The following is a 19,813-nucleotide window of genomic DNA, read 5'->3' as shown; positions in this document are numbered from 1 at the left end:
TTGTGCCTTTAATCAGCAGAAAGACGAGACATGATCTTTAAATGGCTTTGACAGAGTTCTCCTGCAGGAGAACTTTTCCCCCAGTGCTTGCTAGTTCTCTGCAGTGAGCACTACAGGTGGAGGGGGACCCAGGAGCATTCTTTATACCCATCTGAAACACTATTCCCTGCATTTTGAGGACAAAATTTTGTGAAACCATAGCTTTTTTTTGGTTTGTTTTTTTAAAATCTTTGTTACAGCCTTATTTTAAAGCCAAAATAAATGAGGAATCAGGCCAAAACAATGAAATGTAGAAATGTGTGTTAGCAGCATCAGAACTGCTAATTGATACACAGCAGTTTTCTAAAGAAAATCCTTTTTTTACTTCAAGATTAATTTCAGATTGCTGTACATTTTGAAACAAAAAAAATTTGTTACATTAAATAATTAATAATTAAAACAAGTTTTAATAAAAAGACAATTTAGAAATCTTTGATGTTGGTCTGTAAATTAAAACCACAACTTATTTGTTGTTGTTTCAGATGAGATGATTTCTTGATTAACATTGTAAGGAACATTGGGCATTTATTTTTAGACAAAATAGCATGAAATGTAATGTCTGCATTTTTACGTCTGGTAGATTCAAGAAGAGGAGGAAAACGTTGCCACGAACAGCGGGAGAAGAAGAAAACTAGAAGGGTGGAAATGAGAGTGGGAACTTTGAATGTTGGTAGTATGACTGCTAAAGGGAGAGAGCTGGCTGATATGATGGAGAGGAGAAAGGTAGACATATTGTGTGTGCAAGAGACCAAGTGGAAGGGAAGTAAGAGCAGGAGCATCGGCGGTGGGTACAAGTTGTTGTACCATGGTGAGGACAGGAAGAGAAATGGTGTTGGGGTCATTTTAAAGGAAGAGTATGTTAAAAGTGTGTTGGAGGTTAAGCGAGTGTCTGACAGGGTGATGAGTGTGAAGTTGGAAATTGAAGGGGTGATGATGAATATCATCAGTGCATATGCCCCACAGGTAGGTTGTGAGATGAAGGAGAAAGATGATTTCTGGAGTGTGTTAGATGAGGTGGTGGAGACTGTGCCCAAGCATGAAAGAGTGGTGATAGGAGCAGACTTCAATGGGCATGTTGGTGAAGGGAACAGAGGTGATGAGGAAGTAATGGGTAGATATGGTATCAAGGGTAGGAATGGGGAAGGACAGATGGTAGTTGATTTTGCAAAAAAGATGGAAATGGCTGTGGTGAATACGTACTTTAATAAAAGGGAGGAGCACAGGGTAACATATGAGTGGAGGAAGGTGCACACAGGTGGACTACATTCTTTATAAGAGATGCAAGCTAAAAGAAATCACAGACTGTAAGGTGGTAGCAGGAGAGAGTGTCACTAGACAGCATAGGATGGTTGTTTGTAGGATGACTTTAGAGGTAAAGAAGAAGAAGAGAGTGAGAGCTCAACAAAGGATCAGATGGTGGAAGCTGAAGGAGGAAGACTGTTGTGTGAAATTTAGCGAGCAGGTGAGAGAAGCACTAGTTGGAGGGGAAGCAATTTTGGACAACTGGAAAAGTACTGCAGATGTGGTGAGGGAGACAGCTAGGGCAGTACTGGGTATGACATCTGGACAGTGGAAGGAAGACAAGGAGACTTGGTGGTGGAATGAAGAGGTCCAGGAAAGCATAAGGAGAAAGAGGTTGGCGAAAAAGTTTTGGGATAGTCGGAGAGATGAAGAAAGTAGACAGGAGTACAAGGAGATGCGGCGTAAGGCGAGAAGTGGCAAAAGCAAAGGAAAAGGCATATTGCGAGCTGTACAAGAAGTTGAATAGTAAGGAAGGAGAAAAGGACTTGTACCGATTGGCCAGACAAAGGGACAGAGCTGGAAAGGATGTGCAGCAGGTTAGGGTGGTAAAAGATGCACATGGTAATGTGCTGACAAGTGAGGAGTGTGTGCTGAGAAGGTGGAGGGAATATTTTGAAGAGTTGATGAATAAAGAAAATGAGCGAGAGAAAAGGCTGGATGATGTGGTGAGAGTAAATCAGGAAGTAAAAGAGATTAGCAAGGAAGAAGTGAGGGCTGCTATGAAGAGGATGAAGAGTGGAAAGGCAGTTGGTCCAGATGACATTCCAATGGAGGCATGGAAATGTCTAGGAGAGATGGCAGTAGAGTTTCTAACCAGATTGTTTAATAAAATCTTGGAAAGTGAGAGGATGCCTGAGGAGTGGAGATGAAGTGCGCTGGTTCCTATTTTCAAGAACAAGGGTGATGTGCAGAGCTGCAGTAACTACAGAGGCATAAAGCTGATCAGCCACAGCATGAAGTTATGGGAAAGAGTAGTAGAAGCTAGGCTTAGAAAACAGGTGAAGATCTGTGAGCAGCAATATGGTTTCATGCCGAGAAAGAGCATCAGCTCTGAGTCCTTTCTTGTTTGCAGTGGTGATGGACAGGTTGACAGATGAGATCAGACGGGAGACCCCATGGACTATGATGTTTTCAGATGACATTGTGATCTGTAGTGAGAGTAGAGAGCAAGTTGAGTCTAGTCTGGAGAAGTGGAGATATGCTTTGGAGAGAAGGGGAATGAAAGTCAGTAGAAGCAAGACTGAGTACATGTGTGTGAATGAGAGGGAGCCCAGTGGAATAGTGCAGTTTCAAGGAGTAGAAGTGGTGAAAGTAGATGAGTTTAAATATTTGGGGTCAACTGTTCAAAGTAATGGAGAGTGTGGTAGAGAGGTGAAGAAGAGAGTGCAGGCAGGGTGGAGTGGGTGGAGAAAGGTGGCAGGAGTGATTTGTGACCGAAGAATATCAGCAAGGGTGAAGGGGAAAGTTTACAAAACAGTAGTGAGACCAGCTATGTTGTATGGTTTAGAGACAGTGGCACTAACAAAAAGACAGGAGGCAGAACTGGAGGTGGCAGAGCTAAAGATGTTGAGATTCTCTTTGGGAGTGACAAGAATGGACAAGATTAGGAATGAACATATCAGAGGGACAGCTCAGGTGGGACGGTTTGGAGACAAAGTCAGAGAGGCGAGATTGAGATGGTTTGGACATGTGCAGAGGAGGGACCCAGGGTATATAGGGAGAATGATGCTGAGGATGGAGCCACCAGGCAGGAGGAGAAGAGGGAGACCAAAGAGGAGGTTCATGGATGTGCTGAGAGAGGACATGCAGGTGGTTGGTGTGACAGAGGAAGATACAGAGGACAGGGTGAGATGGAAACGATTGATCTGCTGTGGCGACCCCTAACGGGAACAGCCAAAAGAAAGAAGATTCAATCATTCATATCTGCATTTCAACCCTGAAAAAAAGACACTGTAAGTAAATATATTTATTATAAACCCAACAGGAGGTGACGTAACAATGACTGCAGTGTTTGTTAATTAGGATTCCTCAATGTAACATAAGCCTCATGATGAATTCAATTTTTTAAATTCAGTCATTTCAACATTTAATTACATCCTTGATGAGCATGTAATTGCCTTTAATGTTGTAATCAGGGCAGAGTAATTACCAAAATATGAATTTGACTATTCTAGTGATTGTGAATACCTTGAAATTATGCACAATAAGAGCAAGACTTCTTTTACCGTGCAAGTGCCTTTTTCACTGAACTTTGACTCCATGGACATGTGATTCATAGATCTAATGTTAAAATATAAAAGAAAACAGCTTTTTCAAACAATAAAATAGTTTGCCATTTAAAGAAACTTTAAAGAAGCAGGTGTGAGTTTTCAGAGATGACAGGTGAGCTGGACCCTCAGGACATTTAACCAGATGAAGACCGCCTCTGCAGCTTCAACCTCAAATTGGTGGTTTTGGAGACACCTTCCTCACAGTTTGAAGCACAGAGATGTTCTTGTCTGGACTTCAGGTTTTGGTATATTTAGACTGACAAAGAAAGCCCTTTATAAGCCCATAATGTAAATGCGTCAGGGGAGGGTGAAGCCTAAGCAGCCCCTGAACCCAGGCTTTTTAAGGTGATTTTTGCCATCCCATTACATTGAGAAAAAAATCTTGCTGAGAACCCTGCTCCGTATGTCAAAGTATATGTGCCAAGTTTGCCTCAATTCAAGGTGACGTTTGGACATGACGCACGCACACACACACACACACACACACACAGTCGCCTCTTAGTATAGAGATAAGAACCACTGGTCTAATGCACGCCACAAGGTGAAAGATCACAGAATTTTTCATTAGCCCAACTTTTTTGTGAAACATTCTGAATAACATTTGCATTAATCTTGTCTAATAACTAAACAAACAATACTCTTTCAGACATACTTCATTTTTATTACAACAAAACATTAAATAAGCATATTTACACACAGTGAAAATATATGTTTGTTTTTATTTACTTTTACAAACGGCATGACATGAAGTTGCTGGAAGACAGTGGAGTGAGACGTGTGGGGAGGCGTTTGCTTTCTATCCTCAGCCTGCAGTAAGAAACCAGCGTGAACGTGTTTGGCAGCTGTGTCTGTGCTTCAGCCGTAGGCGTATTTATCTGATAAACCTTTATCGCTTGGAGTCATCTGCCCACTCAGCTTCATTAGGAGCTTCACAATAAGGCCAGCCTGCGACAGAAGCACAATATCTCAGACTGCATCATCTGTAGGTTAAACATGTGCTCCTTTTAAAATGACCAATACCTGTTTTGTGTGGACAATGAAGTTCATTTTGTTTTCACCGCTGTGGATCTGGAAGTACTGGTCGGCGTGTCCAAGCTGCCACATGAATGTCCCGTACTCCAAACTGATGAGAAGGACCTGGGGTTTATGAATTTAAAGAACGTATGCACTTTTAAACCAAGCCCTCATATCAGAAAACTCACATGCGTACAACATGCTGAATATGGAACATTTTAGTTGTTATAGTGGCATCATGTGGGACCGGAGTCTGCAGAAGAACTGCTTTGATTTTTTTTTTTTTTTCCACAAAAATCTCAGTAACGCCTGAATGTATGAGGACAACGCTGATTGATAAGCAAATCTTAACCTAATATTTTCCTGTAGGCATAAACAGAATTATGCTTGATGTCTACACAAATTAAGGGCCCTATTTTGAGGCTGTATGGCGTGTATAAGGGTGTCTGTAATGTTTTGTATTACACTTGTTAATGATGTAAAATCAGCATCCATGTCTTCATATCACACCACATTTAAAGCCTTAACCCCCTGCAAAACTGGAATCCACTCCTGTTCACAGCCCTAGCTGCAGGGATGGAGAAAAGCAGCATTACTACAAACCAGAGTTATTAAGGTTACCGTATTTACTCTAAAGCCCCGTTTACACATAGATGGTAAACTCTACTGGAAGCGTCCCGGCAGATATTTTGCCCCCTCCGGGCCATTTTAGGGATCAAACGCTGTAGTTAACGCCAGCGCACGGGGGCGTGGTTTGGTTCCGGCTTCACCGGGAATCGTCGAAAAAATTATTCAACATGTCGAATAATTCCGGGAGCACTCCCGGAGAAGTGGCCTGACCTGGAGACAATGCGAACAACGGCGTTTGATACTTTTTAATTGCTGTGTCATCCCGCCCTTTCCTGTAGTGCCGCAGTTTACACCGCCGTAATTGGCGGCCGGCGTTGTATTCCTAACCAACGGCATGTAAAACTAAAACGGCGATAGAGCCCACATCGGCGTCCTCAAAGGTGTTTTAACTGGCGACAGAGGCAGACAAAACGGCGGCGGTAACGGACAGTACTCCGTTCTAAACGCCACCTCCCGGTTAACGGCGTTCCAAATGGCCGATAGGCGGTGGTCAGTATAAAAACTCAAGCACGCTGCATGCAGGCCTCTCACTCGCGGCCAGCTCCAGATATTTTTGCAGAGAAGCTCCAGTATGCCTCCTAAAATAAAATTGGCAGTGGCAAGGACTTACCAAGAGGTCTGGTTCAGAAGCAGAGGATAGCCCTGTGGTAGAGACAGAGCAACACGTTGAGGAAGAAAAAAAGGAGAGAAAAGAAAAGGCTGAGAGATGATCTCCCTCCCCCTGCAGTGACAGCTGCTTCAGCCTATTATACTCTGGGGGCGGTGCCTATATGCAAAAGTTCCTGAAGGAATGCAGGATTTGCCTGGATAAATCCAGCGGTACACAGGGCATTATCGGCGGCAGCAGAACACCGCCGTTCTCACGTGCATCTTAACCTGCCATTGTAAAGGAAAGAACTGGGTATTAACCCCCATTGCCTGACGTGTGCCGGATGCTACGGCGTCAAAACTCTGCTTTATTCGGCGGATGTAGCGGCGTTTTATCCGCGTATTTGCAGCTAGTATGGTGCTCAAAACGCTGGCGAAATGCTCCGCCCCTTTCCACCGCGAAAACAGCCGGAACTACCGCGAACTTCGGTCTACGTACTACCCGCCGACAAAACCGTCTATGTGTAACCTGGGCTTAACGCTCCCTCTCTAATAAAAGTCCCCTCTTGATTTTTTTTTGTTTTGTTTTGTATTCATCACAGTGAAATTATGAATTCCTGAGAGAACAGAGTAAAATGAAAATTAAATAGGCCTACCTTATTGCAACAAAATCTCATCAAGTCTGTTCTGGTTTCCATGGTGCTTATGTAGCCACAGTACCTCATATTTCAGACCCGTCCCTGTCACGCAAACGCCTGCTGTTCCCCTGTATCAGCTAGCCATTTTGCTGTTTTGGCCAGGGTTGCAAGTTTATCCTTGTTCCTACACCACTCCCGGATGCGTTTCCCATCGACTAGGAAAATCCAAGCGGCATGGCGCTTCCCCTTCTCTTCTGCTTCTTTCACAACTTTTAGCTTGAACACTGCCGAGTAAAAATGTTTGTGCTGAGCCATTTTATGTTGTTGTGTAGCAGCTACTGCATGCAGAAAAACATTTATTTTGAGTCTGCGCTGCTGCTCTTGCAGACGCATACGCAATACCATAAGGCCATACAATGTACAGCATGCATGCATGCACGCGTATGCAAATGACTGTCAATAAACGCCGCCCCTTATGTAAATTTCACACCCCCAGGGCATTTATTAGAGTAAATATGGTATGTTTAGTTATTAGTTAATACTTCTATGTTGTTGTTAATTTTTGTGTTCATGTCAGTTTCATGGACCTATTATGCCCTGTTGCACACCACTGTACAAAGAGCGTGTGTATGTGGTGAACCCACTGATGTAAAGTGCGCCCGAGTATTGCACTCTAAATACAGCACAGGACGGCGCTGGAGTTTACACCTGTGTTTGGTGGTATAAAGTGCAAACACTTTCTCGTGACAATGTCAGTGCTGGACCACACCTCATTTTTACATGAACACGCCCACGGGTGCACAGATGAACACAAGCATATCTGCCAGTGAAAGAAAACAGGCACCTGTCATGAAAATAACAACACAATTACATTTTCATGGACAACAAACATTTTCTTGCAAAACCAAATATCCTCATGCTCATCTGTGCATGTAATGCAGGTGTTACTACTGAAAGCAGAAGCTTGAGCCCCTTAAACCTTCAGAATGCAGATGGTGCCACACCTTGGTCTCCATGTTCATGAGGTGCAGTCCCTTAGTGTTGACGCCAACGTAGACTCGGATGACTTTGTGGTTGCTGGCGCTGGCCTTGGTGTAGACCTGACCCGTGAAAAAAGCTGCTCCGTATGTTGGGATGTCCCAACAGTTCTGCAGGAAGAGTCGCTGCAGGTGGTGCATCTCTTTGCTTACCCCCTCACTGGTGCTCAGGGCCTGAGGAAGCAAAAGACCAAACAAATGTCACGCAAACAGCTGCAGAGTGAGTTCACTTGAACGCTACAAGTATAAAAACTTATGCTTACTTTGTATTCGTGAAGAATCCTGTGGGTCCAATGGTAGGCTTTGCTTTTCACTTTTGATATCGGCACAATTGATTTAAGGTTTTCCTCACTGTTGAAAATACATTGATATTATGCTAAGAAGTTATTTTTATTACAACAGACTTATTTGTGATAAAATAAAAAAACAGCTTTTACTTGAGAAATCCTTGCTTATGTTTCTTGCTCTCATAGTTGCCGTAGATGATCTGCAGGAGGAGGCTGGCCAGTGTGATCAGTTTACTATCTGGAGCAGGAAAGAAACCCTTCAGGAGGCAGTGGCGCGCCTCATCAAACAGGATCAGGATGGCCAGCGGATCATCCACCTTGGTCAGAAAGGTAAGCTCTGAAGGACAGCCCATGTTATCTATTTTACCAATGAGTAGCTTCTTATAAGACCTGAGGTACCTTTTTCTCAATGTCTAGAGGCAGCCGGACATCTCGGCGGAGGAAGAGCTGAGGGGTTTCTCTCTGAGGATCGAGCACCGTCAGGTCTGTCACAATCTCTGTCCAGATCCGCAGGTGTTGCAGGGGCTTGTGGTACGGCTTTAGCTGCAGATCTGACACAAACATACAATGTGGTTTTTTTTTTTTTTGCCAATCTGATGTAAACCTCCTGTGCTTTGGTCAGAGAGCCATCAGAGTGTTTTCAGTGTGGTTTGCTTTGTGGACGTGTGGACTTACGGAGGTTCTCAGAGCAGATCCAGATGGTGAAGTACTGCTGTGTGTCCGCAGACAGGCGCATGCCTTCCATAATGTGCTGCACGGTTGTGTTGTTCCCGTGTTTCAGCTCCACAGAGCGATATGAGCCATCCATGCGATAGATACGCACCTTCTCATACTGTGAAACACACATGCATAGATTAAAGCTCAGTAACTGACCAATCAAAGACGTCTGATGACAACGTGAAAATTATTACACACAAAAACAAACAAACAAAAAAATTTACTACAGCTTGTGTATCGGTGAGTTTGATGTTATGGAGGGATAGTTTGCCTTTTTTGTCACAGACAATTTTGTGCACATCCTGTATGAGGAGACATGGCTCCATCTAGTGGACACAAGCTGCAAAGAAACTTAGAATTTTGTTTGTATTCATACACACTCTGCCAAACTTGCCAGCACAGAATGTAACTGTATGACGAATGCTTTCTATTTCTTAAGCAGTTCAGAAAGAGATGTGCACATTTTAGCGAATGTATACATTAGATATGATGATACTCATCAACAATCTTTTAAGGCAGTAAAAATCTATAAATGCGGTCATGCACTATTAATGATTTGACTCCTTTATCTAAAGATTATTATGATGATGTTACTTCTAAAAAAAAAAAATGCAATTACAGATAAAAATGTGATCATTTTAGAACTATGTAAGCTATGTCACAAAATCCCTGTCTTCAAAACAAGGGCAAGAGTGCAGAGAATCAACTGGAAAAAACACTGCTGTCACACTGATTAAGTCTAATCAGTTCCATTACTTTCCAGGCTCTCCATCAGCAGGAAAACATTCACTAAATCTGATGTGTGACTCACAGGTTTGCCGTTGGCTTGCTGCAGAAGCTTCAGCGTCTCCTCCCATTCGTTCTGCTTATTTTCCTCGCACACTTGCAGAGGTGTTCTCTTCTGCTGGTCTTCTATGTGCTGTATGTAAAACATCAGTTTGAACCTTCATTGTACTCTCTATCAACGTATGGAAAAAAAAAAAAAACAAAACAAAAAAAAACAGCATGATGCATGATTGTATTTCACACATTAACACAACCAGATTTCTCTCATAATAATTTATGAAATCTTTGGTGCCATCTGAAAACCACACTGTAGATTAAGTCAAATTGACATAGTTGTTAACACATTACCGGAAAATGGCACCGTGGTTTATTGTTGTATTTATTTTTGTGCTTTACTGTATTCGGTTTAATATCAAAGCTAATTAAATCACAACTTAGATAACAAAAACTGTCATAACACTGATAAACATATCAGTCTTTCTGCATTTGTGATACAAAGTGGCTATTAGCATGTAGTCGTATTAGTAATTACAAATTCTATTCACAAATAGCGCAGCCGTGTTAGGGGTTATGGTTAGTAGTTAGGTTGAAGCTTAAGACTGGGTTTTAAATTAAGTTTAAAGTGCCTCAGCTGGTATGCATGATGATTTCACGCGATGATTCAATATGGAGTGTGAGACCTAGTGGTAGCCCGCTGGACTTGTGACCCAGTGGCACAGATTCTCATCCCAATCATTATAATGGCCACAATGTTGTTATATATTCATCTTAGGCATTACCTGTTATAGAGGTCTTAATTTACTATTTTTTAAATACTACAGTTAAATGTGGCTGGAGTCTGACACAAAACCTCCCCAAAGTCCCACAGTTTTATGTCTGACTCTGTGCACGAAGAAATTCTCATGCTACAGGGAAACGTTATGATTGAACACCTGCTGACCTACATTAGCTTGCTGAATAGGTGCATCATATGACCCCTTTAACTTCGATTTGTCAATTTACTATTAATATAATGCATCATTCCCAAAAACGTAGTGCAGGTAGCAGCAAAAGCGACAATATTAACCAATGCATACCAGAGATATCTTACTGTAATCACGTGTGTGTGGTCAAAGTCTTCAAAAATATTGTTTTAGAAACACATTATTATAGTCTGAAAAGCACATTTATGTGCACATGCAGTGTATACATTGGCCCTTCTATGCCTTTCATCTACCAATATGATACTGATAATGATCAAATTCATCTTTAATTTACAGAGACAAGAACAAAACGGTCACGTTTCCTACCCGGTCGATCTCAGGGTGCTGCAGCAGGAGCTGCACGATCTCTACATATCCTCCTCTGGCTGCAAAGTGCAGCGGGGAGCTGAGCTGGCCGTTGAGTAAATTGGGATTACAGTTGCCTTTTTCCAGCAGCAGCTTGGTTGCCTCGACTTTACCATGCCTGAATGGAATCAAACAAATGCTGAACTCCAGAAGGAGGTAACAGACCACATTTCGGTCTTCAGACTGTCTTGGGTTGGGATGTGAGTGCTGGACTCACCAGCAGGCGTAGTGAATGGGAGCCCAGTGGTCACTGTCCAACTGTTTGACTGAGAAGCCGCTGTCCAGGAGCTTAGACAGCAGCTCTGTGTCACCCTCACAGGCACTGCGGTGGAGGGGGAAGTCTTCCACCCACTGGTGCTCCCTACAGAAGACAAGGGGTTTGGTAATATCAGATTTTACAGGCAGCTGTTTAACATTCAGTACAGTGAAAAGAGACAAAAAAAACCCCTGCCCATCTAGATGCAAAAAAAGTTGCTTGTTAATTTCGTGCTAGGCAGCATGGTGGCTTAGTGTTTAGCACAGTTGCCTCACGGGGGGGTAATGGGATTGATTCCCACCTTTTTGTGTGGAGTTTGCATGTTCTCCGGCTTCCTCCCACATTCAAAGACATGCAGGTTAGGTGAACTGGAAACTTGAAATTGTCTGTAGGTGTGTGTGAGTGTGTTTGCTTGTCTATATGTGGACTGGTGTCCTGTCCAGGATGTACCATGCCTCACGCCCTATGCCTGCAGGAATAGGCTTGAGCCCCCCGCAAGCTGATCTTGGATAAGCAGTTGAAGGTGAGTGTGACTGTTGCCCAGGACTGTGTATGACAGACAGGTTTATAGCAAGATTAGCTTATTAGTTTTTGACAAACTAACCGAAAAATAAAGTAATCTCCTCCAATCTCCATAATGACAACACTGATCTGAAACTTGGATTGTTCAGTAATAGTGGGTGAGTGCAACATTGAGCTACAAACCTACAACTTTATTATTTTTTTTAACATATTCTTCATACCATAAAAGTCAAATCACTTTGTGTTCATTCCATGAGAAATAACTATATGCTGCCAGAATATGTGAAAAATAGTTGCTGTTTTCTAGCCCACTGTATTAACTTGAGCTCACCCAACATAAATACACCCCCCTTAAAATTCCTATTTTGATCCATAAACTTCAGATCTTAATAGAGATCTGCACCAAATTAAACATATTGTTGAAATGTATGATAATCTGAAAAGGTTTTTTTTATATCTATTAATTTGCGAGAAATTGATGAAAACTCACAACATTAAAGAAAGTAGGGAAAACATATCTCTAGATTCATCCTCTACAAAAGTTCATACATTTCTCCTTGGCCCATACTGCACTGTTTCACCAAGTTTCAGGAAAACCAGTTCAAACATTTTTGTGTAATCATGCTCACAGGCAAACAGTACCGAAAACATGACCTCCTTAATGTAATCACACTAAGATTGAATTTCAGTTTAATTCAATTCAATTTATTAAATTTATAACATGCCAATTCACGACAGCGTCACCTCAAGGCGCCTCACACAAAACAGTTCAAAAAACAATGTAAAATAAAATTAAAAGATCAAGAAGCACAATTAAAACTTCAGAAAAGCACAATAAAAAAGTAAGAACTTAAGAGTTAAAAAAGATGCTAGCACAACATTCTAACCATAGGACTGATTTAAAGATATATCTTTAGTCTGTTCTTAAAAGTCTCCACAGAATCTGAATGTCTTATTGAGGCCGGGAGACCATTCCACAGTATGAGAAGGCTCTCTGACCCGCAGACTTTTTCTTCACTCTTGGAACAGAGAGTAGTCCTGCATCCTGTGAGCGCAAATCCAGGCCAGTACATAGGATTTAATTAAATCAGCTAAGTAGGTTGGTGCCAGTCCATGAAGAATTTTATAGGCTAAAAGTAGAACCTTAAAATCTGATCTCACAGAGACAGGCAGCCAATGAAGAGATACCAGAATAGGTGTAATATGGTCAAACTTTCCAGAACCAATTAAAGACCCCTAATGCTGGACAGCTATAACCCTGAAAGTAGGGCACTGCAATAATCCAATCTGGAAGAAACAAAAGAAACAAGATCAGGGTCTCAGCATCAGCCATAGACAGGATGGAAAGAATCCTCGCTATATTTCGCAGATGGAAGAAGGCACTTCTCGTAATATCCCTAATATGGGGGCCAAAGGACAATGCAGGATCAAAAATCACCCGAAAATTCCTCACCTTATCCATATGATCTATGTCACACGAATCCAAGTCAAGCGCTAGCTGATCAAATTGATGCTGATATCTTGCTGGACCAAGAACCAAATGAATGGGTTCGTTGTCATCCTATGATAATTCCACCAGGTTTGTAGAGACTTTATTATTATTATTATTACTGTAATTCTGCTAACAAAGAAACATACAATCTCCTTAGTGGAAGTAATCAGACTCAAAGAAACATTCATGCAGTAGGTCAGTGCAACAGATTAAAACAAAACAAAAAATACCTCCAATCCATAAAATTTAATTTCATAAAGGTTGCCCCTTACTTGTCTTCTGCTACACAGTTTGGCCCGTGTGGCCACTTCTCCCTCTTTGGAATCTGGATCTTGGAGTAGTCTGGTGCTCCGAGCCCAAAGTAAGGATTGATGATGACTTTGTCTACCTAGAAACAAAATCCCACATGAATCACATGTTTATAAATAACATTATTAAAAATAAATATTAACTATGAAAATGACACCACTTCCAGGTCCACTCACCCGGTTTGTGTACTGCAGATCGGAACCATATAAGGGGTTGAGGATGCACATGTCTGCCTTCTCCAGTGACATCATCTTGCTCTTTATCTCCAGGGCTGTGTATCCCATGTGCAGACCACCATCCATCACTTTGCCCTCGCTGCCGTACGCCGGGTTGCTGACATTGGTCTTCACTCGCTCCATGGGTGCCGGCCGGAACAAAGCAGGAATGGCGTGAGGAATGGCGTGTTGCTCTGCTAGCCATCTGTGTGGGGTGAAGAGGCAGAGGTAAAGCCTAGTTCCCCAAAACTATATGAACTGGCAAAAGAAAATCATTCATGTGGTTGGTTTAAATCATTTGACAAGTACATCCTCACTTGTCTAAGGCCAGGAGCATTCTAGCGGTGACAGAGCAGAAGTGAGCGCTGGTCTCACTGCACACACGCATGATGTCCTGGAAGCAGTAGAAGCTGGGGGTTCCGACGCTGTGCACGGACTTACTGTTGTCTGTTTAGAGCAACTCATTAATAAACAGTGCACGCAACTCAAACCATGCATGCTCAAACTACAGTATCTGTGGCGTAAGAAAGACTTTTTTATTTGTTAACCTTTAACACTGACTGGAACAATAAAAAGTGAGGCTTCTCGTCCTTCACCATCTCCATCAAGTGGGAATTTCTTCATGTGCACCACACGCTTTCCTTTAACAGAAAATGGTTTGGCCTAAAGATGAGCACGGATGCAGAAATGCTGACAATTAAAATGTTACAGCTGTCTCTGACTCACCTGTGAAACTTTGGTTATTGGACAATGGCTTCATTGCCTCTTCAGCATAATCCAAAATCAGTTTAGATTTATCGCCGCCTGCTTGGATCTTTGTCGCCAAGAGGACTTTCTTTCTTTTCTTCTCCTTCCCTTCCAGAGGCACTTCTATCAACAGGATCTTCACAGGAAAAACATCCACACTGACATGCTTTACTGGTGTACAGCCATTCATAAAAGGCGGTGAAAGCACATTTCCAAATGTAGACAGTGTGGTGCCATATGTAGTGTAATAGTGTGCACTGGTTTATGCTGAGTATCTATACTTTTAGCACAAGAGCTGCAGGAGCCATTAGTTTCTACATGAATAAATCTTTACATAAATCGTTTATTATACTCAACAAAAATATTTTTTTAAAAATTAAAGCAGGTGTAAAACACAACCACAAGTCAGAAAACAATGGGACATTGTGGAAAATGAATAACAAACAAACAACAAAACCCCATGCTGTGATTCTTGCATTTGACACCTGCTTTGTTGCAGACAGTATGAATCCAAGATTTTTCATATTTTGTCTGGTCAATTTAATTAATTTGTTAATATACATGCATTCCTGCATTTTCAGTGACATTTGTGAATATAATGCCATATTGTGGTGCTTCATAAATGTTTTCCAAAGTAACACCTTGCCCATGTGGTTATATCACCTACTGATGAATGGCAGTTCTTGACGCAGTGCCGTCTGAGGGATCAGAGATCAAGGGTGTTCAACTTAGGCTTGTGCCCTTGGCCCTTTCTGTACTGAAATTCCTCCAGAGTCCTTGAATCATTGAATGATATTATGCACCAAAGAGGAAAAAAAATATGCAAATCCCTTCCAATATTACTTTTAGGAACATTGCTTTTATTCAATAGTTTTCTCACATATTTGCTGACAATCTGGAGATCCTCTGTCTGTCTTTGCTCCTCAAAGACTCAGCCTAGATACTGTAGATACTGCTTTTGTGACAAATTATTATTACCACAGTCTGTTGATATCACATGTTTGGAATAACATCATTGTTTATTTTATTTTTACTTTATTATTACCACTAAACTTCCCTAGTTCCATCTTTTTTGGAATGTGTTCCAGGCCTGAAATGCAGAAATGGAAGTATATCAACAAATGAAACGATGTTGACCACAGAAAACATGAAATATCTTGGGTTCATACTGTCTACAATGAAATAAAAAGTTGTAAATGAAAAATCTGGGTTTTTCCCCCAATGTCTATACCATCCCAAAGTGTTCTGATTTTGGGTTGCATAAACAGAAAATACGATCATTTCTGGTTTAAATATTTTCAATATTTTCAGTATTTTTAAAATGAATTACTTGAATGAGAAATATTCTAGCAAATTGGTTGAAATTCTTTCATGGTTGATAAACAAATCATACTGTTGGAGTTGGAGCCTATCCCAACAGTCACAGAGCATGAGGCAGGCTACACTCTGGACAGGACCCCAGTCCATTGCAGGGCCACAAATCACAGAGATTTCACATACTGCATGAAGTATGTTATCACTTATCAAACAGATCACATGTACACTACCTCATAGGCTTTGGCTCTGTACTCCTTTGAGCTTAGGCTGACTTGATTCTTTGGGCGAATGACAGCAACAAACACATCTTCGAGGGAATCCTCGTTGCCCATTGTGCTGACGTTTCCTTAGTCCTGACAAAATATCCTACGTGAGGGCCAGATGCTATGGAGAGGCATCCCTGAAACAAACATCACAGAAGAAGCAAATATTATCACTATTTTAGAGCCCTTTCATATCAAAATGTTCTAAGTGCTGCACAGCCCAAAACAAAGACATAAAATACTGCAGAAGGGCACTTGGAGAGTGCACACCTCTGGCAACGTTCGAAGTACTCCAACAGGTACCCATTCTCTTTTGCATTTCTTTAACTTGAAAAAATTATGGCTTCACCTTATTTAGATCCACTTTAAAATTAATCCATATACACACACACACACATATATATACACATATATATGTGTATATGTATGTGTGTATGTATGTGTATGTGTATATGTATGTGTGTATGTATGTGTATATGTGTGTGTGTGTGTGTATGTATGTGTATGTGTGTGTGTGTGTGTATGTATGTGTATGTGTGTGTGTGTGTGTATGTATGTGTATATATGCGTGTGTGTATGTATGTGTATATATGCGTGTGTGTATGTATGTGTATATATGCGTGTGTGTATGTATGTGTATATATGCGTATGTGTGTGTGTGTGTGTATGTGTGTGTGTGTGTAAATATTAGTGATAAAGAAAAACTATTCGCGCTTTACTGAATCCTCATTACTTTAGCTACACATTGGTAGAAGTTGTAGCTTTATCACTCTATTTTTTAACCCTACAGTAAAATTAAAAATAACCAACTACAAATACATATTTTGATCCACAAAGGTTGGATTATTATCCAGATCCACAACAAATCTCACCTGTTCTTTGATATTAACATTCCACATATGCCTATTTTTCATGATCTGCACATTATCTTTTGAAAAATTCACAAAAATGTTGAAAAATCCCACATTAAATGAAATGAGATATATATATATATATATATATATATATATATATATATATATATATATATATATATATATATAATATTTTTTTTTTTTTAAATCCTGGATCTGCCCCCCCCCAACCTGGATCTGCTTCAAAAGTTAATGGTGTCTGTCTGTGGCCCATACCCCACCCTTCCACTAAGTTTAAAGAAAACTGGTTAAGCTGTTTTTGCATAATCCTGCTAACAGTAAAACAGCACTGAAAGCCAAAAGTAAAAAGGGAGTTTAAAACTAACACATACACACAACACACAATAGCACTTCAGATAAAAAAAAATCCCCATGCACAGAATACAGACAACAGCACACAGAAAGCAACAATATCACACACAACCCCAATTCCAATGAAGTTGGGATGTTGTGTAAAATGTAAATAAAAACAGAATACAATGATTTCCAAATTCTCTTCAACTTATATTCAATTGAATACACCACAAAGACAAGATGTTTAATGTTCAAACTGATAAACTTTATTGTTTTGGTGCAAATATTTCCTCATTTTGAAATGAATGCCTGCAACACATTTCAAAAAATCTGGGACAGTGGTATGTTTACCACTGTGTTACATCACCTTTCCTTTTAACAACACTCAATAAGCGTATGGGAACTGACAACACTAATTGTTGAAGCTTTGTAGGTGGAATTCTTTCCCATTCTTGCCTGATGTACGACTTCAGTTATTCAACAGTCCAGGGTCTCCGTTGTCGTATTTTGCGCTTCATAATGCGCCACACATTTTCAATGGGTGACAGGTCTGGACTGCAGGCAGGCCAGTCTCGTACCCGCACCCTTTTACTACGAAGCCACGCTGTTGTAACACGTGCAGAATGTGGCTTGGCATTGTCTTGCTGAAATAAGCAGTGATGTCCCTGAAAAAGATGTTGCTTGGATGGCAGCATGTGTTGCTCCAAAACCTGGATGTATCTTTCAGCATCGATGTGCCATCACAGATGTGTAAGTTGCCCATGCCACGGGCACTAACACACCCCCATACCATAACAGATGCTGGCTTTTGAATTTTGCAGCGCATATGAGTTTCCATTTCAAATGAGTTCAGGCCCAGAGAAGGCGGCGGTGTTTCTGGATGTTGTTGATTTATGGCTTTCGCTTTGCATGGTAGAGTTTTAACTTGCACTTGTAGATGTAGCGACGAACTGTGTTAACTGACATTGGTTTTCTGAAGTGTTTGAGCCCACGCAGTAAGATTCTTTACACAGTGTTGGTTTTTAATGCAGTGCCGCCTGAGGGATCGAAGGTCACGGGCACTGTGTTGGTTTTCAGCCTTGCTGCTTACAGGTAGAAAGTTCTCCAGATTCTCTGAATCTTCTGATTATATTATGGACTGTAGATGATGGAATACCTACATTCCTTGCAACTGAAAGTTGAGAAACATTATTCTTAAACTGTTGGACTATTTTTTCCACGCAGCTGTTCACAAACTGGTGATCCTTGCCCCATCTTTGCTTGTGAATGGCTGAGCCTTTTGGGGATGCTCCTTTTATACCCAATCATGACATTCACCTGTTTCCAATTAACCTGTTCACCTGTGGAATGTTCCAAACAGGTGTTCTTTGAGCATTCATCAACTTTCCCAGTCTTTTGTTCACCCTGTCCCAGCTTTTTTGAAATGTGTTGCAGACATCCATTTCAAAATGAGCAAATATTTGCACAAAAACAAAAAAGTCTATCAGCTTGAACATTAAATAAAATAAAATAAAATTAAATAGTCTTTGTGGTGAGGAAGAATAGGGATTACAAATCAATGTATAGGGAATAAAGAGTAAGTATTTCTCTTCATTTTTGCTGAATTTCAGAAGGATTGGCCGTTTCACAAAGATTCTGATTGATTGCCAAAATCCAGTGACTGCAAGTGTTGAGATGATTATACCATTTAAAATGGAGGAGAGGTGGTAATCCATAATTCCTGAAAATTTCACGGCGATATCTTGAATATTAAGGAAGTCATGAGAAAAATGAAGGATATGAATATGAAGGAACAAGTCCAACTCGGTCACAAAGGCCCTATTGTTTCATCTATTCATTAAGGCCAGGAAAACAAGCTTGATTCCCAGTACAAAAACACCAATAACTTCCTTAATACTTAAGAAAATCACATGGGTTTGGTGTCATTTTAAAGGGTTTTTCATGTTCTTTCTGAATTCACAGTCTGATTTTATATTGGTATGGGATAGAATTTTTATACACATCCCTACAATGTTTTGTTATTTTTGTTTTACTGCTTACTTTTTCTAACTATGCTTTATGTTTGGTGTTTCTTGTTTTTTTAATGCATTGTGAATCCATTCGTATTCATGACAGGAAAGGACTATGTCGTCAATAATAATAATAATAATAATAATAATAATAATAACTATTATTAATATTATTAACCATCATCGTTATTATTGTTATTATATAGTAGTGCAGCTGTTTTTTTTTATTTCAGATAGGCCTACGTTTTTGAACTCCAAAACAAAATTGATCAAAAGTGATGTACAAAGTATTAAAATAAAACTGTAAACCACAACACGTTTTTTAGAAAATGTTTTAAAACATTTTTTTTGTTGGGGAAAACCAAACAAACGCGCAAAGATGCATTCACAGGCAACTGAGAGGTGACGCCCCGGAAACTAAACAAGCTGCTGTAATTAAACAGTTATTACATGTAGTTTTCTGTGGAGTTTGTAGTAGTTTTATCTGCGGTATCTACACATTGTATTTTTCCTCTGTATTAAAACACAACTAACTTTTTAAAGGAGTCACACCGAAACGTTCTGCTCATCACAAATGCTTTTCCGCTTGTTAAACTTACCGAAAGCGGCGCCACTTTTACTCATTCGTAGCTTTTATTCCCACCCAGTCTTAATTTTCACTGAAACAGTGAAAAATCTTGTAAAGTTCAAAAGCAGATATTTAAATGTTGAAGTCTGAGCAGGCCTTTAACTTCGTGCAGACCTACACACAAACAGGAGACACCACTCAGCTCATAATGAGTGACAGCGACCTCTAGCGATGTGGATGACTCAATGCGGCCTGGGGACGGAATTATTTT

General features: G+C 40.6%; 1 protein-coding gene across 1 annotated transcript; it reads right to left on the bottom strand.

The window, feature by feature from the left end:
- Nucleotides 1-4,246: 4,246 nt before the first annotated feature.
- On the bottom strand, nt 4,247-19,753 carry krit1 (KRIT1 ankyrin repeat containing). Its single transcript, XM_034160911.1, has 17 exons — nt 19,574-19,753; nt 15,725-15,894; nt 14,157-14,313; nt 13,979-14,071; nt 13,748-13,877; nt 13,392-13,635; nt 13,179-13,294; nt 10,854-10,997; nt 10,598-10,754; nt 9,334-9,441; nt 8,481-8,637; nt 8,205-8,356; nt 7,956-8,122; nt 7,782-7,869; nt 7,486-7,692; nt 4,632-4,748; nt 4,247-4,556 (listed from the first exon to the last, which is right to left on the bottom strand). The coding sequence occupies exons 2-17, from the start codon at nt 15,824-15,826 to the stop codon at nt 4,467-4,469; spliced, it is 2,229 nt and encodes a 742-aa protein (XP_034016802.1). The 5' UTR covers nt 15,827-15,894; nt 19,574-19,753; the 3' UTR covers nt 4,247-4,466.
- Nucleotides 19,754-19,813: the final 60 nt, after the last annotated feature.

The sequence above is a fragment of the Thalassophryne amazonica genome, chromosome 20, assembly GCF_902500255.1.
Source record: "Thalassophryne amazonica chromosome 20, fThaAma1.1, whole genome shotgun sequence".
In the NCBI taxonomy this organism is placed as follows: domain Eukaryota; kingdom Metazoa; phylum Chordata; class Actinopteri; order Batrachoidiformes; family Batrachoididae; genus Thalassophryne; species Thalassophryne amazonica.
This window is presented reverse-complemented; position numbering and strand designations above follow the sequence as displayed.